Source organism: Ostrinia nubilalis, chromosome 8, assembly GCF_963855985.1.
Source record: "Ostrinia nubilalis chromosome 8, ilOstNubi1.1, whole genome shotgun sequence".
Taxonomy (NCBI): Eukaryota; Metazoa; Arthropoda; class Insecta; order Lepidoptera; family Crambidae; genus Ostrinia; species Ostrinia nubilalis.
In genome coordinates this window covers 10,656,968-10,682,541 of record NC_087095.1, presented here as the reverse complement: position 1 = coordinate 10,682,541, position 25,574 = coordinate 10,656,968, and the positions used below count along the sequence as shown (strand labels likewise).

The window sequence follows — 25,574 nt, the reverse complement described above, 5'->3', positions numbered from 1 at the left end:
TGATCCGTGCTTAGATTCCAAAGTCGGCTCATCTCACTTCGGTAAACCGATGGGGGCAAGAACTTGGTGTCATGTCGCAGTGTCAATTACGTATAATTGGCCACGAGACAAACCATTCAATTTGTCTTTTTACCCATTAAAACCTCTAGTTAGTAGAATAGATTGACGTTGATAAGTACTTAGATAGTTCCGTTACCCATACGCTCGTACTCGTAGCAATAAACAAGTTAGACGAAGGCGTTTGTTTTACGCCAACTTTCGTAGCTCGTAGCTACGAGACTACAATGTCACGAAATGTCAATTATATGTCCCGGTACTTTAGCAAGTGATTTTAAGCTTTGTATGTAGATAGCACGTACATATTTACTTGTAGCTTAAGCTCATAATAAATATTAGTACTAAGAAACATAGTCCAACTAAATCTACCTACCTAGTAGTACCTACTAAGTGGATTGGCTCACCTCGTCGTGTCGAATTTGTACTGCGGTCGTTTCATGAACAGCAGCCTTGGTAGGATATGAATGAACACCCTCTTGACCCACGGCGCCATCCTGTGCGTCTGCGGTGACCTAAAGTGGACGTTTAACACCACCACCGTCACGCATATACTGTTGGAATTGAAATGCATTAAATATTTATGTAAATCTAGTCAAAAATATAGTAGTGTCGTTTTTATATTTTGTATGTGATTAAACTTATTTTATAATAAGAAAAGATTTCAATATTTGAATTAGATAATTCAAATATTGAAACTAAACTAAAGTAAACATAAACACTGACGAAATTAATTCAAATGTAACAATAAAGTTTGAAATCAAATGTTACGTTAGTATGTTAACTTTCAATCCCATATTTATTTACAGACATTGAACAAGTTCCTCATTAGTTTCCAAACCAAACAAACATCTTCATGACGTAACAAGACAAGCGAGTCATTTCGAGTGGGTAATAGTTTTAATACACACGGAGTGGGGGTAGATAGTAATTAATCAAGATTTATTGGGTGAGCTTTATCGTAGGGCGGGCGCGAGTATTGCCGAGGGCGGCTGCGCTGCGTCCTGAATAAGCAGTTTCAGGACTGTTTACCTTCTTCGGGATTATACGTTTGTGCTAATGCCTACCCAAACAAATGCGAAAACATTACCTAATTTTGCTTCTTCCTTACGTACCGTTCGTAATTGCATGATTACATTTATTCTTTTTACGAAATCTAGAAAGTTTCAGTTTATTCGTGATTCTCAGAACATTGAAATGAAAAGCTTTGGTGGAAAGTTTAATACTCGCATTTATATTTCATTAGCTTTTCTCTGCGGCTTGGATACACCCTTTTCAGTATTGTAGGCGTAAAATCAATAACAATAAACATATGTCACAAATTGCCGCGCGTTGATTGATCAGTCAGGCCAAACCGCTTCATTCAATATAAATTATTCGTTTGTTAGCTAAAAACAAATTGAAAGTATCTTTGTGATGCTAATGGGTGTTTTATTATTTATTCTGCAGATAATGAAAGCTAAAACAAAAGGTTTAAACTTTGTGCAGACAATGATTCAAGTATTTTAATTGCATGTTTTTATACGGCTATGGAACAAAATCGTTCCAAAATTTTCTTTGAGCTTAGAGTAAGCAATCAAATATCTTGTTTAGAAAACTGGCTTTTAATTTATATGGTAATGCCGCAGCTTGTGAACGAACCAACTGAGGCATATTTAAATAATTACTTTTATTTATAAGGTGGGATTCAGGCTGGAATTTTACACTTGTATAAGTAATAACTATGGTGATTTTAATATTTTCTTTCATGTATTAACAATAGTATGGTACATTAATTAATAACATATTTTATTTAATACTTTTTATGATCACAAATACACCATTTTAATCGTATTTAGATACAGACAGTACGATATTTGTGCACATTTAATAACAGTTTTAAGTGAAAATGAGTGAAACATTGATTAATCGCTCACATTATGACGGGAGGATCAAGTCATCTACGTCGCCACGCTTTAAGCGGCCGACTCTCACATGAAGGCATTAGGAATGGACGTATTTATTTGCTCGTGTGAATGATACGTAGGTATACTAATACAATTACGCCAATGTCAACTCTTGCGTAGAATACGTTCCATATCAAATAAACGTAACCAAATATCATTGTTCTTGTCTATTTTGAGTATTTAATGAGGCTCCTTTACCCTGAATTTCAGTTTCGCGAGTGTGCCATAGTACACGTATTCCATTAATCTTACTGAGCAATTACTTACTTAGTGAGTGATTAGATTTCTCACGTTTCTATTTTCTTCCTACACACAATAAAATGAAATATTAACCGCATCTTTGCAGAGTAAAATAGAAATATGACATAGAAATTAATTATACCTATAAAGCCTCGGTAGGCACTCGTAGATGACACACCACGCATTAGCTTTCGTGATATTTTTCATAAAAATACGAGGGTAGATAAGAGGCTTATCTATGATTTTTTTCATTTATCTAAGAAGCAAGAAAATGGAGAAACAAGCTTTTTGTTACAAAGAATCTGCCTTCTTAGGTAAAAATACGAAGGAGAAAAAATATTGACTCGACGTAGATTTTTATGCTCTACGAAGACATCATGTTATATGAAGTACCTACATATTTATTAAATTAACTAGGTAAAGACTATGTCATCACTGAACAATGTCATTTACTCTAATCATTCCTGCATCATAAGCCAGTATCAGTAACCGTCGTACCCCTGACCAGTGTTTGTATGATAAACACTTTGTAGGTCAAGGATATTCGTATCTAGGTTATCGTTATTCAGCGTGCAATTTTGTTACTTTAGCGCTACATAGATGAAAGCTCTTTCAGATGACAAGCTAGCCTTTGATAGTGTGGCTCATATTTTATCTCTCAGTTAAAATATATGTTAGTTATGCTTAAGAGAAGTACAATCGACATAAACAATCACAACGCAATGCAAATGACGGCTCGATGTAATGCCGAGCATTCCGGAACAAGCCACAGAAGGCAAATATTTTACACTATTTCCCTAACCACGTAGGGAATATGTGTCACAAAGTAAATTATGCAGCGGTTAAAAATATCCAGTAGATGGGATAGCTACAGAAATACCTATCCACGGCAATCGACCGCATCTCGCTGCGCTGCCGACCAATAATACCGCATATTGAATACAATCTCATGAATGCAAACACGAATATTTTGCATTGTCAAGCCTAAAGGATTAAATATTAATTACCGATTAATACGTGCTTGTTTTGCCTTTCTCGTTTGTACTAAGTCATTTTCTATGTTAACCAACATAATGCACAAGTTATATTAAATTATGAATAATATTATGTTTATGCATGTTTTAAAAGTACATAGTTGGAAAAACTTAAAGAACTAAGGCTGAGTGGCACCATCTTACTATAACTTTAACAAACGTTAAAAGTCTATCATGCCATAGAAATGAAACCGTTTAAAAATACCGGTTATGGTTATTAGAGTTAAAATAAGGTGATGCAACTCAGCCTAAGAGTAATAAAAACAACTACCAAAAACGACTTCGGGTTTCAGTTGTTATTTACACAGACTGAATATTGATTTCAAGAAAAGTTTTACAATATTGTATATTGCTACACGAAGGTAAACGTAATAAAGGAGGACTTACCTGATTGAAACGAGGATCATAGCGAATATAAGGTATTTTCCCAGGAGGGGCACAACCAGTGAAGTCGGAGGGATGATTTCAACAACTAGCAGGAAGAACACGTGGAGACTAATCAATATTGATATTGATAGTGTTACCTGTGGGGAAAATGGGTTGTTCATTATTCTTTTCACATAATAATCTTAAAAATCAATCAATAGGTAAAGAAGACCATCGTTTGGGTAGATGAATACAATCAAACCTCCAAAGAAGAATTGTTTTGATTTTGATTATACAATACAGCTAATAAAAGTTAGTGTATTCGCCCTATAAAACTTAGTTTTTCACTTTGAAAACTCAAAAAGTACTCCAAGGTAAATACATTTTACAATATGTAGATTCCCATTCCTGCAGATTGTGACGATTAGTTCACAATTTTCTATTTCTAGATACCTATAGCGATTGATCAACACCAACGTAGAACCACTTAACATTTGTTTACTAAACTACCTACGTTATGAAAACAACTTCTTTCAGGTTCTCTTCTTCTATTGATCGGTCGTCGCCGAAGGTACCAAGTAATTTTGTATTCAAAGTGCGGTAAAGTTAATCCAATAATGTTGAAGTAATTTTTCAAGAGCATAAAACGATGTCATTACTGCAGCGTTACTTCGCCACTCTCGAGTCGCCTATCTACTTTATTTTCGCCATTCGTTGTGCCGCTAAACGAAATTAATGATACGTATAAGCCATTGAGATGGCTCTGGATCGTGATAACATTCAGTAGACCTATTCAATCTTGGTTGTTACATACTGCTTATTTTAGAAGTTTAACAAAACGTGAACTTTACGCAAGAGTGCTTTATCATGAATTCAATTACAGTAGATTTAACGGTAACGTATTCTGCGAACTATTACTTCTATTATTTCACGTTTCGTAGCGTGAAGACGTTAAATCAAACACTTCGAAACTCAAACCGAGATCTAATAGAGCGCGATCATATATTCAGGCAAGGTTAGTTTCGGGAAGCCACAGAACTGTAACTATGCTCCCCGGGTTAGGAGACTCAATTCAATTAAACAGGACTTAAAGATGAACAATTGAACATGTAGATCCTGAATAAATTAATAATTCGTGAGTTACATACTAATTCTCAAGCTTCTGTTGTAATATTAGTTCAATACGAGTATTTCTCAAGAAACAACTAACTTAAATGCGTTGTAACTCCACTGAAAACTTTCTGAAAGTGAAAACCAGCACTGAAAAATAATCTTTGAAAAATTGTTGCTATATAAATGGTACCTTTTCCCCGCTGTCTGAAGGCAAATAAAATGTGAGGACTGTGAGGAATGATATCCCCATACAGGGGATGATGATATTGACGGTATAGAACAGGGTTTTTCTCCGCATGGTGATGTTGAAGGTGATGTCCAGGTAGGGCTCGTCGCAGCACGTGTAGAACTTCTCGTTCCTGCAAACAAACTACACGTAAATAAGCAAACTCGCAACTGTTACATGTTTAGAATAAGTTACGCAACATGTGTCAGCGAACAGGTAACAACTTTCGCAGTATTTCATCGTACGTGAAAAAAAGTTTTTTTTTGTGTTACCCCCCATTCATTTATTCCTCACCCATACAAAAAATAAAGTCTGCCACTTTGTCTTATAACTTTTAGCAAGCCATCAATTCAATATCAAATTTATAACAAAGAAAACCTGTTTACAGAATGAAACCGTTTACGTATGAATAGCGCTCCCACTAAATTGAAGGTAAAGTAATTTGGTTGAGTGCTCCATAAAACATATTTGCATTTTTATTGTGTATCGATCAAATAGACCGTAAAGTCAGTCTCAATCGCTGTAACTTTTACGTATTGCGAGTAGTCTCGTAACACAAAACCTTTCTGCATTTTCAATGGCAATTTTCATAATTCATAATACTCGGAAAAAGCTACGGCCATGCGTTCAATAGTTTTAGCGCATATGTGAGGATAATCACGCTTTGTATGGAATTGGCGATTAGCCAAGTGAGTGTTTTTAATACGGCTATATTGTTTCGGGCTTGAAATACAGGGTGTTTGGCGCATCGTGTGCCAAAATGATTTGGCAGATAGAATGGGTCATTTCCTATATTTTCAGCCCCCATAACACGTTCCATGCCAGGCGGCTACTTTTATATTAATTTTTTTAGTAATTTCACCAAAATACCCAAATCGCATCATTTAATTTCGATTTAAAAAAAAACTACTAGGCGTAGCCTCAAAGTAAATATTTTGTTTTGACGTGCATTGGTGTAGGGTTGCATCAAATCTAAATTTACTGGCAAATATCATCTAGTTTTTTTTTAATTCAGCTTTGAAGTTTTCCGAAAAGTTAAAAATGGACTGAACATTTAAGTTTACATGGCTATAAAAAAATAAATAAAAGAGATAGCGATCTTCGGATTTTATCAAAACTTCTCTAGTCTATCCCCATTCAAACGGTATACTAATCTTATTTAAATAATAACAATAACTTCACAAATTCCTTAAATTAGTGCATTGACTCTACTCGGACTAATTTGCGAAATTTGTGTTTATAGCCCCTTTTTGTGTGAATAGCACGTTATTAAACACCTAACAGGTAAAAATTATTTATCTTATGCAATGTAAAAACCTTTTCCCTATCGTTTTTCAATGTGGATTTCTTGAATTTAAAGACGAAAATAATTATTTTGATCGTTTATTAATTATTACAAATTTAGTTCAAAATGACCGCCTCGGCAACGTATACACTCACGACATCTTCTTCTAATTTTGACTATTGTCGTATGCAGCCACATTTCTCTTTTTATTACTACAAAGACGTTTTCTACTCGTGGATTAGAAGAGATGGCCCTATACAGTGGCCTGCACATTCCCCAGACCTAATTCCGTTAGATTTTTACGTCTGGGGACGAGCTAAAGAACTGGTGGACGTAACGGATTCAAACAATAGAAGAACTACAACAATGAATAAAAAACGCCTTTGTAGTAATAAAAAGAGAAATGTGGCTGCATACGACAACAGTCGAAATTAGAAGAAGATGTCGTGTGAGTGTATACGTTGCCGAGGCGGTCATTTTGAACTAAATTTGTAATAATTAATAAACGATCAAAATAATTATTTTCGTCTTTAAATTCAAGAAATCCACATTGAAAAACGATAGGGAAAACGTTTTTACATTGCATAAGATATATAATTTTTACCTGTTAGGTGTTTAATAACGTGCTATTCACACAAAAAGGGGCTATAAACACAAATTTCGCAAATCAGTCCGAGTAGAGTCAATGCACTAATTTAAGGAATTTGTGAAGTTATTGTTATTATTTAAATAAGATTAGTATACCGTTTGAATGGGGATAGACTAGAGAAGTTTTGATAAAATCCGAAGATCGCTATCTCTTTTATTTATTTTTTTATAGCCATGTATACTTAAATGTTCAGTCCATTTTTAACTTTTCGGAAAACTTCAAAGCTGAAATAAAAAAAAACTAGATGATATTTGCCAGTAAATTTAGATTTGATGCAACCCTACACCAATGCACGTCAAAACAAAATATTTACTTTGAGGCTACGCCTAGTAGTTTTTTTTTAAATCGAAATTAAATGATGCGATTCGGGTATTTTGGTGAAATTACTAAAAAAATTCATATAAAAGTAGCCGCCTGGCATGGAACGTGTTATGGGGGCTGAAAATATAGGAAATGACCCATTCTATCCGCCAAATCATTTTGGCACACGATGCGCCAAACACCCTGTATATTACGCTAACAGCCTTTAATGGGCACAAGAAGCATACAACTCTTTATGGTTTAGGCCCGGTTTTTTGATTCGAAGTTAAAATAACCAATGGTCAAATTTGACAGATGTCAAATGACAAGTGGTTAAATATCAGAAAAAAATGTTTTTCGAACAATGGTTAGCTTGACTTTTAGTACATTTTTTAACTATTTGTTTACATTTTGTTAATATTTAACCATTAGTAGCAAAATTTAACAATTAGTTATTTTAACCAAGAATCAAAAAACTGGGCCTTAGAAAGTAAGATAGTAAGTTACTTGTATTATCGCCTTTATTTTTTTATATTCGACTGGATTTTCTCAAGTGTATTTACGATATGTAAAAAAAATAAAGATAGCCAGGAGCGTTGTAAAATGTTAAAATAAATGCTAAACGATCATTAAAATCTTCTAGTAGGTACTTGTTAAAAAGACTGAAAATCAAAACACTTTTTGTCGAACCAGTTAAAAGTAAATGTTACTTAAAATATCTTAAAATGGGAAAGTCACAATATTTTTACAGTTACAATCAAAGGAGTTGAATGAGAGTCAGTTGGTTAGATAGCATCTTGTCATTAGATTTTCAGCCTTACAGAAATGGTGACAAGGGTAGAATTACGTCGTCGCAAGTGATTGCGTAAAAAGCTTCGCCGTCGCAGAGCGGAGACGCTTTAAAAGTAGATTTTACAGAATATCTTTAAAGTACGAACCGCGCCGTTTTATAGATACCTACTAAGTAAGTTTGTAGTAAGGAAAAATAATTGCTGGCTGACGGAGTAACAAGGTAATGCAATAAAACGTGGGCGACGCCATAGTTATTTTTAGCGGATAACGAGATAAATTTTCAGATTGACACCAACAAATCACATTCAAGCAAAGTTAAAGCGAACGGAGCAATATAATCCAGTTCTTGTTTGAAATAGATTTTATGTTCTAGAAATGATAAATATTTCCATTAAGTTAATACAGTAATATGCTGCTACACTAGTAGAGCTCAAAAATTTATTTGAGCTCTGGTTGATATTTATTTGACTAATATCAACTGTTACAGTTACTATTTCCTACATATTATTTGGGTAACATATGGGTACTGCGTTTTTGGTAACTGCGCCAAATATAAATTTAGTTTTATTCACAATGAAACATTTCATGATAGTGAGAATAGTTCACATAAAATATCTACTGGTTTACTAAACACGTGCTTAAGGTGGCTTTTGATATTAGAACAGATACCAGAACAGGTACCAACATAGGTATAAGTTCTCAGCAGCTTCCCGGCTCATGGAGCACATAATAAACCTAATGAAACTAATTTGCCAGTCCTTCAATACGAAGATAGCATATGAATTTCAAATTAGCCGATTGTCATGGATAATCAAATGTAAATTTATGTAGGTATCCGAGGGAATTCCAATTTGTGTTTATTAAGGAAGATAATATTTCCGTCTTTAATTCAAATTGCCTTACAATTTATCTAAATTGTATGATGGATTTCAGTATCTCAAGACATCGTTATTTAAATGTACCTATCTAAGGTATTTGCCAAATCATAATTTATAATCAAATACAGGCAAACTCACAGTATACAAATTATAGAATTCAATTAGGAAAAGCCAATGAAATAAAAGCATACGTTTTCAATATCTCTAGATATAGCTATCCCGCAAGGCTACAACCGCAACGAGTTAAACCTCTTTTAAATTAAAATAGCAACCATATTTTCAGAACATTGAGGTATGTAAAATGTAGCCTCGTTTTAGCCTTGCTATTGAAAAGAGCAAACAGAGGTGAGCGGATGCAAATACAACTCGCAACATTCGAAACATAAACTAACAGTGCGTGGCAGTTTGCCCGGCTAAGCGAAACTTCTCCGCCGGGGGGCGAATCTGTAACCTGCGATAAACGTACAGCGAACGTTTTAAGCGGGGCTTTAGTGAACGTAAGCGGATACATGTCGTAAAAGTGATGCCGGGTTAATAATGACACTTGTGACTTCGAGAGCCTCGATAACCGTCCTTAAGTGTTGGGACAGGCGCTGAGGTACCCTCTCTATTCTCATTTGAATAAAACATAAAGGTTACTTTTTAGGGAGGCTCCAATTTGCAACGACATCGGTAATAATGGAACTTTAATCGGTAATGTTTTTGCAGCCCTATCCACTTTATTATTTCAAGCACTCATCTAACAACATCAGACGGTATAGCAATCAAGTTAAACCACTATTTTATGTCAACACTGAAACCCACACTAACAAAATTACTCGAGGCAGAGGCTGTATGCTTACGAGCACGCAAAATGAGATCCTATTAATTAAGTGGATCGTTTTTAAAAGTGTCCTCAAGTCGCATCGTTTCATTAGTCCGGCGGAGCGCCGTGAAAAATGTGTGGCCACTAATAACGAAAGCCATTCGTGTTTATTTTCCGAGCGCGTCGCACTAAGTGAAAGTAAATACCAACAATATTTTCTCTGGTGTCTGCGCTGAAGGGACTTACTTGAAATAATGTACCTAAGTAGTCCACTATCATTGTAAGGAGATCGATGAAAGAAACACTTTGTTTTAATTTGCTTTGTTTGACTATGACGTAGATAGGTAACGCATCTGACTCTATCTACAAATAATAAATCTGAGGATACTACATTAAACTACTCGCACTTTAAAATTGATCATTTTATCTTTACTTGTGTACAGTTAAAAACTGTTGAACGTAATGACTTGAAACCATTCAATTCTAATTCCATCACAGGCTAATTGAATTGTGACTTAAAGTTCTATAGATTTATTTAGTAGGCACATAACAGTGTAAACGCATGGAAAGCTCAGTTAAAATTTACATTTTACCAAGGTTCAAGCTAGTCAAAAAGACCAACAGAGCACGGAGCGTTAGTTAGTTAACCGTTAAGCGTTTGAAGAGGCAACAACATCCCGGAGCTACACCGTTCAATATTGACTAAATTAGAGCCGCTGTAAAAAGCCGCTCGTCTCCGAAAGGTATCTAAGGGAACCGCAAGGAGCGGATGTGGGTGGGGCAGAGGAAACACATTATTATCTCGGCAAGACAGCCGAGAGTTCACATGCGGGTTACTCGACTGTGTCAGCGATTACTACTGGAAACGGATGGGCAAAGATTTACGCAAATCTTCCGCTAAGTGCTTTTGGTTTTGTTTCGTTGACATTCTTTTGGCAGCCAGATTTTTAGCGAGTAGGTACGACTAACAATAAATTTAACATTATAATTTCATAATATTATAAATACTATTTCATATCCTGTGTTATGTTACGGACGACAGCACATCAGACTCTACATTTTTGGTGAAAAATAGCTCCTATAAATATAAGGGTTAGAAAAGTGTTGTTTGGAAGCTCAAGTAAGTAATTTCAAGGAATAAATAATTAAAAGGACTTTTATAGTTACTAAAAAGTATTTACCTAACCGCAGGCACCTCGAGGATGTCCCACTCCACGGACATATAGAACTCGGAGAGGTCCACGCCCACGGAGACCACGTTGCTGCCGGCCTGCTCATCCATGTGCCTCAGGTCCACCTGCACCCAAACTAGCTTAGCGACTCCACGCCACCACCACGCGCTACTCACAAGTACTTACACACAACTAATTCAATTACAATTCATACTTCAATTATATCAAGTTAAGTAAACCTTACTATTTACCAATTTTATCACATCTAAAATAACACCGAAATTACAAACATATAAACCAATTTCTTACTATTTATTACGAAGGCGTTTATGATAATGCATTTTATATCTAATCAGCTACATACGTGAAGCAAAAATGTCTGTACTACACAAATAATAATTTGCAAATAATTGCTCACACAAATAATAAATCGTTCTATCATGATACTCGTAATTCCAATCACCCATTTTTGCTTTAGCGTATTAGTTGATATTATTTATGATTATTAAGTTTAATCATCAAGGCAATTTAAGGTTTAATCAGAATCTTATTTAGTTACCGTTTTATCCGATACATGCACCCTGTCACACAATGTGAAGTCGATAAATTAGTTTATTCTAAGTACAATGCCATTGAATTATCACCCAAAACAGACTCACTTTAAACAATAATGCAGCTAGATGACTAACTTTCGAGCAATTCATGAAACAGTAAAGGTGTCCTTCGGAGCGGATGCCACTAAACCATACCACAGAGTGTGCCAAGTAGATGTACCTGGTTTGAAAGAGTTTTTAATCTGGGACAAAAAACCGATCAACCGCAACAATAAATCATCAAGGGAGACAACAACAATATCCCGGATCATGCCATAAAATCACAACGCGTAAACACAGAAAACACCGAGAAGTAATGAAAGGTCGTGGAATTTCCGCGAGAATCGAGGAAAGAGGTCTCCGAGTTCAAGTTTCTTGACTGCTATGCGAGGTGACGTACCTCTCGCCTACAGCGTAGACTTCGAGGCACGCCGGGGGCAAGCAGTCAAGCACTTGAAGAGGAGGGCGGAGGCGCCGGCTCCGCCGCGTGTGTGTGTCGCGCGCGGCCCCAACGAGCGCCTGATCCCAACACGCTTCGATGCACAACTACTCGCAATCGTTAAGCAGATTATAGAGAAACAATAAGTAGTTTTGGAATCAGGTACAAGTTTTGCTCAAGTGTTGTAATAGCATGCACACAACGCATCATCAGCCGAAACGAGAATTATCATCGTCTTGATTCGACTGGTGACGCGCTTTTACTACTTCACATCTAGCATGTCTTGTATTTTTGGACTCCGTGTCTAATTTTGAGTAGAATTGCGTCTTTTTCTTTGTAATGATAAACATGCAATGAACGACCAGCGACACCGAATTCTTTATGAAAGGGAAAGGTATAAAATATGCTTTATGAAGATAGTAATGCTCGAACGTGAAGAGCCACAAGTGTGAGCTTTATCTCTGATCATTTCACGTGCTGTGCTTACTTGTTCGCGTGTCAGGTATCGTGTGAAGCTGTGTAAAAGCCCCGGCCGCATTTTGCGGCGAGCGGCCGCCGTGATCGGGAATGCAAGTGGTTCGGAGTCAAGCCAGAGTCATGCGGTGGGTTGAGTGTACATCGACCGTAAAGGAAACATGCAACAAGCTTATATGGAAGTGTATTTGTGTTAGTGTGTGGCGCGAGCGGAGCCAGCTAAGGGAAGGTGTGAAAGCCCCGATTGACGCCGTTCCGCCCCTTGACGCGGTTCTAGGAACACTGATCATTACTTTAAACGGCAATCGTCTGATATTGAGAGTTAGTGCTGTTTCATATTATTTGCCGGGCGCGGAAAGATCAAACGGAGCGGGAGGTGTCGGATGGGAACGGATTGAGTGAAGTTTGCATCCCATATCACCTGGCAGTTAAAATTTTATACCTTTCCTTGTCGAGCGAGGAAGGCCGATTGAGCTAAGTGGAATCGACCGAGGATATTCTGGAGCATTCGTGGTCACGCACGTCGACATACCGCTACTCCACATAAACATCACCAATAGAAATGTAAACTTGCAACATGTCAGAGCTAAAGGAGCAGCGGGCGAGGAGCGGGCGGCGGCACGGGACGCGCGCTCTCCGCCTCTGCGCTAGCACCGTCGTACAGTCAATATGTAAAAGTGAGAACATACCACATGGACAGAAAAGTAATATAATAATTACACGACGATTTACGTTCGAGCCAACAAGCTATTGCATGGACATCGGCCAGGGCGGCGGGCCCTACGCTACGGCCCGCGCGCCGCCAAGCAGCGTACAGCGGGGCGTCACCTTGAAGCCGTCATACGTCCAGCTGCCTAACTTAAGCACACAGGTTTGGACGTCGTAAGGAAAGAACTCGACGTCGATCGAGCACGAGGACTTATAGACGGCAGGCGGCTGCCACACCACCATGCCGTTGTAGTAGACAGTGGCCTTCGTCATCAGCGTCACCTCGTAGTTGCCGTCGGCGCTGCGGACAAACAGAACGGTCAGCGAAAGCGGTGACGGAGCTCCGCAAAATTACCTTGAATCCGTCGTACGTCCAGCTACCGAACTTAAGAACGCATGTTTGCTCGTCGAACGGAAAATATTCGACGTCAATTTCGCAGGAAGACTTGTAAATGGCAGGCGGTTTCCATTCGACTAGCCCCTGGTGGTAGATGGTCGCCTTGGTCGCCAATGTTACCTCGAAGTTGCCGTCGGCACTGCAATGTTAACGCATATTACACGCCGCCTTGCACCTAGAGCGAATCGCTTCACGACTGCTGTTTGTCGTGTTCTGTGTACCTAAACTGAGCTATTATATCTACAAGTGTTGACTTTGTACGTCGCTTCTAATGCGAAATTAGTTCTCTTGTTATCTACGGTGAATGGTTCTTAACTTGGAGTGTCTGTGTTGTTGGCATAGCTGTTATCGATTTATGTGCGTCGTACCCTAATCAATTATTTGCTTATTCCATCTGGCAAGTTTTAACCAATAACTACGCATGCTATAATATGAATACCTAATTATTTTTTCATTATTATATACCATATTTGATTAAGTATGAAAAATAATTATACACCTATGTAATCAATTGAACATATTACTCGTAACCTACCTTACCTACGCAGTTTATAATCCTCAGGCTCAGCAGTAGAGATCTGAGTGACAAGCAAAACTCGAAGCATATAGGCATACATGTGGTTTTTTGACAGGGGTAGGTACAGTTCGGTTGGGGTCTCGAAAATGCACCTGTCACATCAGTTATTTACGGTGATTTCGGGACCGAGCCGCGCGGCGTGCCTCCGGAAAAGGTTACAAATTTACACGTATAAAACACAACATTTAACACAAACATGCAGCGACAACAGACATTATTATGTTCTTTATTATTATTTATTTATGGTTTGATTTAAATAATTGATACAAACTAAACAAAATGAATGAATGGGTACATAAAATAGGACATATTAAATTAAGGAAGATGAGTTGGCGACACAATGAGGCGGATGCCTTTATCGTGATTCAAAGGGCGACAGTCGTAGTGGTTTCTTCTGGTCGGGGTGAAAGCAAAAAGGTCCACATTAAGGAGAAAGGCGCGCACAGGTTGCAGAGGGAGGATCGGAAATGAGTAACGATAGCTGTCCGGCCATTTATCAAAGTCGCGGCGTCGCCCGAAGGTGGTGGACGGAACAAAATGAATGCCATCGCATAATTCAACTACATCGTAACATTAATCATTAGTCTAGAACGTATTCAAAGGCAAATCAAATTTCCGAAAATAAAGTAGAAATAGATCCAAGTTGCCACTTTATTTTATATCCAATCATTTATTAGTGTTTTACATAATACACGTTTTCTGTCAAAATGACAGTACAGTGGTACAGTACTACAAGACATGATCCACCTGAACTTTAAATTTTATTATCGTTCACTGATTTATGATTGTAATGTATCAATCGATCCACTGCCTTAATCGTGCTGTGTAAAACATCGTCAAGGTCTGCCTTCACATCTTGGACGAGTTTTGTCATGGAGTACTTCAGGTTGTACAATATATTTCTCAATCCATGGGTTGAACTATTTTGTGAAGAGGATACCTAGAAAATAAGTAATCTTTAATTGAGCAATCAGTCACGAATCTAATCCTATTAACTTATTGAAAAATAAATCGTTTTACCTGCGATGCGAAAGTTGATATTGTAATCAATGGAATTAAAACCAAAAAAGTGAACCACTTCATTTTCCATAAATAAATTAAAGTCGCGGACTGGCGTCGTGATCAGCCGAGAGTATTCAGCCAATTACGGCGTATGGCTTCATTTGGACGAATTAATTTATTCTTTATTATAATTTATTCTTTGTTTATAAGTCACTTACGTCAAAAACAAATCGACACGCGTTGGCAGCAGCAATATGTTAATGTATTTTGATAGAGACATATAACTCTAAGGAACATGGAAATAATTTGGATACGGCCGCAGAAGTTTGGAGCGCGCACTCGGGAGCAAAAGACGAGAGCCGCTACATGGCAATTTACACGGTGCAGATTCTTTTATCTACATAAAAACGTAGCTTGTTTATTCTTATAGGTGTCTTTGTAACAATGATTCTAGAAAACCACCATTGTTTGAAGTGATATACAAAAACTTATGCTTTCAATTTGGATAACGAAAAGCGAGTTAATTACTTACGAGTACTTCGGTTCAATTTGATTAATGACTTTTCCTGAGCACTCAATCTTATCCTTTTCGATTGTTACGTACAAACAGAGAGCCTTTTGCGAGCTGTGTAGGGGAGACCTAGGAGAGTTGTGACAGAGGTGAGTTGTGACAAGGACGATTTCTCCTTACTTAATATAGTTAGGAAGCTGGTAAAAACGCTTGTTTGTCGCTTTTAAGACGCTCTTCTTGACAAAGTACCTGCGGGCGGCGCACGAGACACGGTTACGTAAATATGACGTCTGTGTAGAAAAAAAATGCGAAAAGTAAGCTTTTCTTCAAAATTTTATTTCAATTTATATCATGTTTTAGTATATGTGCACTGTTGTGTTATTTTTTCTCAAGTTGCATGGTTATTCAGGTCTCATAGTGTAGCACTGATCATTTGTGTGCGCATCTTGTTTAGAAAATAAAAATTATTATTCGAACCAAGTCGTCATTTTAAACACCTAGGAGAGTTGTGACAGCCTGTCACAACTCTCCTAGCTTACTTAATTTTTCTGATGGGCCATTTCCACGATGTTTTTAGATGTTTTTTTGTATGTTAGTAGGTTCATAATAATTGCATGCTGCTACTTTTTTGATTCAGAATGCCTAATAACTATACATGAAAGCCATATAGAGGAACTGCTTGCTAGAATCGAAATCTAGGACCTGGCTTATGAAGTTATTAGGTTAAAGGGTTAAAGTTTAAGATAATATCTTATGCTCTTACAATATAAACTTGTCAGATATACGACATATTAGTAAGTAAACCCAGAAGGCAAAGCTCCGTCTAAAAAATAAAATAGTCGCTGTGGTATAATCCATATACCACCGCGACTATTTTATTTTTTACAGAAGAGGAAGAAAATATATTAAGTGATTATATTAGCTAAAAATATTATAAAAAACTCCAGTGTCGTGGGAGAAAAAAGAAAGCTGGAGAAATGTACCTCAATCTGTGTAACGACATCCTATAACTATTTGTTTTAATTGGTATTAAAGGATGATTAAAGTACTTTTTTGCTAAAAAATCATATTTTATTGAGTATTATGGTATTTTTATATCTAATAGATGAAATACAATGCTGTCACAACTCACCTCGGTACCTGTCACAACTTACCTCGGTGCTAGGAGAGTTGTGACAGAGGGAGTGGTCTAAGATTTTGGTGATTTTCTTAGAAACCCTAATACTTTAGTTGACTTTGGTGATTGTTTTGAAAACAGAAGGAACGGCGCTACATTAATTTGTATGATTCATAGCTGTGGAATGTTTTTTGAGCGAGATATGGCCCCAAAAGTAAAAATTGTCACAACTCTCCTAGGTCTCCCCTACGAGTATTCACGTAAAAATATCCTATGATGTTTTACTTCTCTTTTCGAAATCGGTCTAAGAATTCTGAAGGACTCCTTACAAACATGTGCCATACTTAGATTCAAACTTACAAACAAACAGTAAGTCTGAAGGCTTAAAAGAGTCTATTTCTGTCGCCAGAAAAAAGTAAATAAAAACCGTAAAAGTAAAGAGCGCGGTCATTAGAGTGGCCCAGCGGCATTCAAACCACGCAAATGTGAAGCGGCTCTCGTGTGCAAAGAGGACTAAGCGTCTATTAGCGAAGGTACGCCAGTCAAACCGTAGGTTTATTGGTTTTTTCACCAGCCTGGTGAGCTGAATTCAAAGAGAAAAGAAATACAGACCTCTTTTACAATGGGTCTTTTATTTAATTTTGTATAATGACTTTGAGCAGCTACCGGCTTGGGCTATCGGCTATCGATAAGTAAAATAGGGCATTCAATTTGTTCCTCCATCCGAAAATAAAAAACAATTTAAGAGAGTTCTTATTTGACAGTACCTACTCATATCTTAATTCCGGTCCCTAAAATTCACCTTCATAAATGCTTTACACAGTCGACTTATTTTAATTAACTCTAGCACGATTATCATATTGCAATTGTTTATTATTAATAAGAAAATATATTGAAAATTTGACATGTAATGAACATTATGAATAAATTTCTTATTCTTATTTAATTTTTTACTATATAGTCCAGTCATTATAGTAAGTTCACCTCGGAATTCGAGATACCCAGCTGTAAGTCTGTAAATACGTGTATATTGACACCCTAAAAGTTGTCTCAAAACCTACATATGGTAGGGTGTAAGCAACTATTAAATTTCAAGGTCAAAGGTCACAAAAATCGGTTTTCTGCGCTTTTTTTAGAAATATCTCATTTCCTATGGGTTTTTTGCTATTTGTATTTATTATCAATATTGTAGAATACTAAATTCTCTACAAATTTTGTTTAAAATTTTTTTTTATACGGTGAACCGTTTTCGAGATAGAGGGCGGAGAGCGCGCGGTCACTGCATCACTTCAGGTCAACTTAAGCGGTTTAGATTTTTCATACAAAAGGATTTTCCCGCTAATTCCCGTAGGAATTTCGGGAATTCCTTGTTGTTTACTTTTACTAAGGTACCTACATGCCAAATTTCAAGCGTCTAACTTCCGTTAAGCGTTTAGATTTTTCATACAAAAGGATTTTCCCGCTAATTCCTGTTCCCGTGGGAATTCCTAAGTATACTATAACCTGCCCAGGAGTATGAAGAATAATTGTACCAAGTTTCGTTAAAATCCGTCGAATAGTTTTTGTTTCTATAAGGAACATACAGACGGACAGACAGACAGACAAAAATTTTACTGATTGCATTTTTGGCATCAGTATCGATCACTAATCACCCCCTGATAGTTATTTTGAAAATATATTTCATGTACAGAATTGACCTCTACAGATTTATTATAAGTACAAGCGGCCGCCCTCTATCTCGAAAACGGTTCACCGTATAAAAAATTTTTTGAACAAAATTTGTAGAGAATTTTGTATTCTACAATATTGATAATAGATACAAATAGCAAAAAACCCATAGGAAATGAGATATTTCCAAAAATAGCGCAAAAAACCGATTTTTGTGACCTTTGACCTTAAAATTTAATAGTTGCTTACACCCTACCATATGTAGGTTTTGAGACAACTTTTAGGGTGTCAATATACAAGTATTTACAGACTTACAGCTGGGTATCTCGAATTCCGAGATTCTTACCTAATTAAAGCTTAAATGACTGGACTATATAGTTCTAGCAATACCAACAAAACATTAAACAGTAACAGTGGACTGAACTGAACTTGGCCGATAAAGCTGTCCGCTTCCAGGAGCTTTTAGAGCTTTCGTCGCGTTAAAACGAAAATCCATTTACTATCTACTTTATTTTCAGTTCGAACCAACTTTCAGCGTAGCCGCAATTATTTTAATGCGATTTAGTCGGCTGTAGGTGTTCAGTAGCTTACGAGTCCGACTCAGAATTTAACTTTTACGTGGACTTTAGAAACATTAAGCAGGGTAAGTTACTGAGAAGAGCTGATGGAATGTAATACTTAATTTTAAAGTACTGAACTAAATTGTTACGAATCGTGATCGAATCAGAAATGAGGAGATCCGTAGGAGAACCAGAGTGACTGACATAGCCCGCAGAATCGCTAAAATCAAGTGGCAGTGGGCGGGGCACATAGCTCGAAGAGCTGATGGCCGCTGGGGCAGAAAAGTTCTTGAGTGGCGACCACGAGCTGGAAGACGTAGCGTGGGCAGGCCTCCCACTAGGTGGACCGACGATCTGGTGAAGGTCGCGGGAAGTACCTGGATGCAAGCGGCGCAGGACCGGTCTTTGTGGAAATCCTTGGGGGAGGCCTTTGTCCAGCAGTGGACGTCTTTCGGCTGAAACGACGACGACGACGACGACGAACTAAATTGTTAAAGTATGAACTGGAAACTAATTCAATTTCCAATGAAAAAAGATCTCTCTCTATCCATCTATCTCTCTGTTTATTTATTTTTGTTGTTGGTTGTTTCTAGAAATAGAGAATTTTTCATGCGATTTTCAGTGTAGAGATTTTTAGATTAGTGTTAATACCCGGCTATAATAACTACACCACATTTCATTTGGATTTTCTTCAGTAGTATTTGATAAAAGCATAATAACGTGAAGTTTGTTTTATGATTAATTTCCCTTATTCTTTTAGTATCTAAATGAACACTGAATAAACGTACATTAACTTTTAATAGTTAATACTTTCAAAAAATTTTTGTCATTTGGAAAATTTATTATGAATAAACAAACGTCGCATCTTTAGTAATGATTTAGAAAGCACGAGCGTCCTGTCAACACCGGCTGCTGACTTTGGATTCGCAAAAAACGCTTCGCCTTTATTTTTCGGCTTTCCCTTTTATTTTCCGGTTTTTTGTCATCATAAGCTTCCTCAAGTTGTGTTTCTTCGTACAATGTGGCCAAATAGCAATTTCATGTATGGCATGACATGCATTTACTGAAAAATATATGGCTTTACGGTCCTAATTGTATCTCTACAAAGTAAAAAACTAAAAATCTGAAGACTTGTGACTAAAACCAGAGGGAAATTGGTGCGATGACTGCAAAGTGTAAATGACATATTCATAATTTATTATGTGACATGTGTATAACACATGCTATGTACCTATTTTGATTTGAAATGTATGAAAACCACTTCCTACCCGCAATAGCCCTAAAATTTACTCCAACACGCCCCCTCTTGTTAGCACGTGAGCAGGTTACGCTCCGAAGAAAATGACGCTTTTTATCTCAGAAAGAAACGGCCTTTACTTAGAGGGCTTTCCAAATAAGTAATTTTGTTATCGCTACCTTTATTATTTCTAAGAACAACATTAACTGTAAGATTAAGAATATTGTATTAAATATATCAAGTATATTTTCTAGTGTTAAAATAAATATTCGCCACACGAAGCGTTGTGCTCTGGTGCGGCACGATTCCACAAGACCCCGCAGTCGCATAACTCAAGGCATTAACTATGCAATGCAACTAGGAAACTCTGAACCTCAGAGTAAAGAATCTCATACACAAGTAGTCGTGTTGTAGATGTCGCTTTGTATGCAAATTTTAACGTTTTCTATCGCATCAAGGTATAACATGTACGACCGCAGCCCTAATGATTTCTATTGTTTTTGACCTCTACAATCGAAGGCATGTACCTAATTATGAGTTATGTGTGTTTAAGTCATGGTAGCAACATCGAATGTGTATGGTGTTATGTTTTAGGTACGTACTCGTGATTATGTAAAAAACAAACTATAACACAGGAAAATGTTAAAATCGTAATTTTAAAATGTTAGCCATCACTTTTTAAGGGCAGACGGAGTAGCGATACGTGCGCTCAAGATAATCCGGGAGATAAGTACTTAGCTCGGGGATCCCTTTGTGGCAACCAAGAACCCTTCCACTAAACTCTTTGAATGTACAAAATATTTCACCGAAATAAACTGATGAACGTACAACAAAGCCGCCATGATAATACAGAACGGTATGAACATTTGTGGCAGATATTTGCCTGAGAGTTACTGTAAAATTGGATTATCTAGTAATGTTAAACTAATAATACTAGTACTAGTAGTATTTTAAATATATTTTCGAATAAGTACCTAAGTTTTCGATTTGTTTATAGTTGGAGGTAATAGTATGACAGTAGGAGTTTGCTGTCAGCTTATTAACAATACTAACAATTATTCCAGAGAATAGTGGAATTAATAGCCCTTAGCTACTAAAACGTCAAAGCAAAGTTAGCCATCAGACTCAATTAGTAAACCCACGTGTGCTCGCTCGAACCGTTCTTAAGCCTATGTTTCTTAAGACCTTTTCGCATAAATTTACTTTTAGGCTGATTGATTGAAATCGAAAGACCCCATTTGCTTGAAAGATCTGGGGGCACGGCAGTGCCCCCACCAAGTCGAGCAAAAAAGCGGCACGGCCGTACCATCCTTTTCTCGAAGCAATTCAGGCCATTTTCGACCGCCTGTAACTTCGTTGTGGATAAAACTAGAAGGCTGAATTTTCATTAGCTATGCAGGCATTGTAAAGACACGGTATATTTAAAATTTCATTCAATTTGAACCAGTAGTTTAAGAATTATAACGGGTCAAAGTTACTTAATTTTGTCACTCACTGACTCACTGACTCACTGACTCACTGACTCACCGATCATCAAAACTCTAAGGCACTTCTAGCAGACCTAGAAGCTTCAAATTTGGAATATAAGTAGTGTTTGGTGTATGAATCAAGGAAAAACTAAAATATTTGGGGGCACGGTAGCGCAACCGCCAAGTCGAGTAAAATTTTTCAATTTCGGTCCAGTTTTCTAGATACATAACTGCTGTCTACAAAATACAAAAAGAAATGAGATCCCATCAAAAACAATACTTGTCAAAAAAACCAAGTCTCGCAACTCAGTTGTTCTACGGTAAAAAGTTGTGAGATCCATGTAATACCAAGTCCAGGCCAGGAAATCTTTAACGTTTTACATAAATATATTGACTTGGCCATCGCATGAAAACACGTGTAAATTAAATTATTTAGTGCGATGGCCAAGTCAATAATTTATGTAAAACGTTAAAGATTTCCTGGCCTGGACTTGGTATTACATGGATCTCACAACTTTTTACCGTAGAACAACTGAGTTGCGAGACTTGGTTTTTTTGACAAGTATTGTTTTTGATGGGATCCCATTTAAATGACGTCATTCATTTTCACCGGAAAATTTGAGATGAAACTTATCGATTCCGAAAGTGAAACACAAGATTTTATGCCTACCTACTTCAGTATTTATTTCTAAGTTATCGCGTGGATCAAGGGATTAACAATTTATTTTACATTACCATGTAATAAAATACCTAAATTCAATACGATTATAAAAAGCTGATTATGAGAATTAAGGGTCCTAAGATAATAAGAGCTTTACCTCTCAAAGGCAAAAAATGTTGGGTCACCTGTGACGTCATTTCTCTTTGTTATCTTAGGCGGCTTGCCAAACGTTTGTGGCACCTTACAGGCCCAACTCCATAGGGGGTGTGATTTATACGCCCGCTATAAGTTACACCAAGTCACGGAGTAGGTAATAATTTACTCTTAAGTCTAAGTAATCCAAATTGTTTCAACAAATTCAATGACAATTCGTTTTAGAGAATGACAAAGGGTTCGCCAGACAGACTCGACAGTAGACAGCGATATCGCCTACCTATACTAGGTATTTCGGTATTTTGCCACGTTACAAACTGAGATTCTGCTTGAAAGTTATTACTTGAACTGAATTTATAAAGTAAATATTTACTCTGACTCAATTACTGAAAGAGTTTGGAGTTAAGGAAAGTTTCTTGTTTGGACCAATACGGGTGAAGTTTTTTATTGAAGTGGAAAATTACAGTCAACATAACGAAAATTGGCTTGCTTTTCTACTACGGTTTCATATCTTTTACCTTTCTATTTGCTTATTTACTTACTAAAGTAAATAATTACGAAACACTGTAATTTCTAAAATAAAAGACTACAAGCAGAGATTAGTTTTATGCCATTTAACGGTCCATCGAATCTCCCGGACAAACAAAGAAAATCGGAACAAAGTATCTTTTGTTGACTCGCGTCAGTATCGCTACACCGTCCTGTGTTTTAGAAGATTGATTAGGACACAGATAGGCTCGGGCGGGGCTCACTTGTTGTAGAGCACGATGTCGGGCCGCCAGATGTGGTCGGACGGCACGTGCAGCATGTGCACTCCTCCGTATTCCCGCGGCTCCCAGCGCAGCTTGTAGTCATACCACGACTGCTCCACCCACAGGTTTGTGGTCATAATCTGGTTCTTCAAGTTCTGAGGACAATACAAAATTTTGTTAGCGTCAAGAATCGACGAATAAGTAGGTATTTGTGACCCAGCATTGAACTGCTATAGGCTGTTACAACGTATCACACAAGTTACTTGATGTTAATTCAGCAACATTTTCGGATATTAGTCGTAAGTTAAGTAACGCAGTTTAGGTGATTGCTTATTTAAGAAGGTGATTTACTTCGATTCTTTACTATATGTATTATGTATACTTCAATGGTTTCACTGCTTTAGTGGTTCAGAATTTATCGCCTGAAAGCTGCAGCTACGAGTATTGCAATCCTTTTACAAACATAGAGAGCAAACAGAATCCATTTAAGTGGGGTAGCTACATTTTAAAATAAATTTAATAAGGCTACAAAAAACTTACAAACTTATACTTAAACTATTTCAACAACTTGCGGCTTGCTTTGCGTCTCAGAGTATTTGCTCGCATACGAAAGTGCTTTTGCATTTAGTTAGAAAATCTTTTTAAAATTGTTTGTAATTTGCGAAAAGAAAGTTCGTACACAGACAAACTTGTGTGTATTACTACTGTGTGTCTAGACATAAGCAATTACCCACTGGACACAAATGTTGCGGGTCGTATCCGATTACGTGTCAAATTAGATTTGTCTGATCCAGAATGGTTCGCACTAAGCTGATAGCAGCAGTTGAGCGTCAATTGATCTTATTATAGGACTATGTTGATCTGGAATATATCAGAATTCAGCAATCTGTCAATTTCATAGTAAGTGGCTGACTACTCAGAATATTAGTAATTGGGCAGTTTTTAGCCTATTGTGACACTCGATTTTTATTTATTTTCAAAAATATTAATAGTTAATGTAATAGTGTAATCTAGATATAACAACAAAAGTTAAAGTTAAATAAAGTTAGAGCGCAGAAAAAGTATTGTGACCACTGTGCATACTAAGTAGAGTACTGTGTAGAGATTGTAGAGTAACAATCTGATTTGCGTTTTATCATAAGTAGCTACATAAGTCGTGGTACTCGTAGTTGTTCCTTTCAGTGAAAAGGAATTGATCAGGATAAAGCTATTAATGCAGATGTCAATTAATTCCGAAGCCTTAAAAGCTTATTGCTAATCTATTGTTCCGCCTAATCAATCAATTTCTTGTCCGTGGCGTAATCTTTGATCCTGATAAGGGAACAGTAAAAGGGAAAGCGATTCGTGCCCAGTTCGAATCTATTTCTCGGGAAATGGACTTTCCACACTATATTAAGGGAAAGGGAGAGGCTCCATAAATTATTTATAGATAGTTCCATATTTATAGCATTACATGATCAATGTGCCAAAAAACGTTTCATTGCTATAGGTACCTATTACATAGCTTGAACCAAATATTTTCTTAGCACGACGACACGTTTGAAATTTTCTCAGCAAAAAACTTTCGTTCTTTGAACAACTTTTCGTCGTACCCAGTTAATTTTTACAAAGTTCACTTGTTAAAGTTTACCTCCTTCTGCAACGAAGTTTTTGCTTGGGCTTCTCCTGCGAAAATGCTGTTCGTTTCAGCCAAATGACGTCCACTGCTGGACAAAGGCCTCCCCCAAGGTTTTCCACAATGAACGGTCCTGCGCTGCCCGCATCCAGGCTCTTCCCGCGACCTTTACCAGATCGTCGGTCCACCTAGTAGGAGGCCTGCCCACGCTACGTCTTCCAGCCCGTGGTCGCCACTCGAGAACTGCCCCAACGGCAATCGTCTCTACGAGCTATGTGCCCCGCCCACTGCCACTTGATTTTAGCAATTCTGCGAGCTATGTCGAAAATGCTGTAGGTACACATTATGCTTAGGGAAGTGAATGTCCGTTAGTTAGTTAAAATTGTATTTACAATATTTGCATGTTAAACAGGACACAAAATAAATCGTTTACTGAAAAGGATACATACTTATTTCACCTTACAAACTGTAAGTACTTACTATTACTTGAAAGCAGCAAATTGAATTTCAGTGGAAAAGCGAAATTAAATTAAATTGAAAACAAATGAGTAAGGCCTACCAATATTTTATTTCTACGAAAGAAAGTGCCATTTGAATTGAAAAGGCGCTCCCGTTCTAACACAATTATTGAAAGACAACAACGGCCGTCGTAAATACATTACGTGAACCCGCAGAATGATTTTACGGCTAGATAAAATTTTGTTTGACCTCTTTAGATGGTTTCAATTTGAACAATGGTACTCGTAGATAAGAAGGTACCTTAAAGTAACATGTGTTCACT

The 25,574-nt window shown here is 37.1% G+C and overlaps 1 protein-coding gene across 2 annotated transcripts in view; it reads right to left on the bottom strand.

The window, feature by feature from the left end:
• Nucleotides 1–25,574, bottom strand: part of LOC135073945 (acetylcholine receptor subunit alpha-like) — a 50,014-nt gene that overhangs the window by 7,290 nt on the left and 17,150 nt on the right. Inside the window, exons 2-7 of one of the 2 annotated variants that reach the window (XM_063968206.1) lie at nt 23,179–23,333; nt 13,430–13,610; nt 10,870–10,985; nt 4,944–5,112; nt 3,662–3,798; nt 462–608 (exon numbers count right to left, since the gene is read on the bottom strand). In XM_063968206.1, coding sequence (XP_063824276.1) covers nt 462–608; nt 3,662–3,798; nt 4,944–5,112; nt 10,870–10,985; nt 13,430–13,610; nt 23,179–23,333 — 905 coding nt within the window. Of the gene's footprint in view, nt 1–461; nt 609–3,661; nt 3,799–4,943; nt 5,113–10,869; nt 10,986–13,194; nt 13,376–13,429; nt 13,611–23,178; nt 23,334–25,574 lie in introns of both variants that reach the window. The other variant, XM_063968207.1, reaches the window with a different exon arrangement.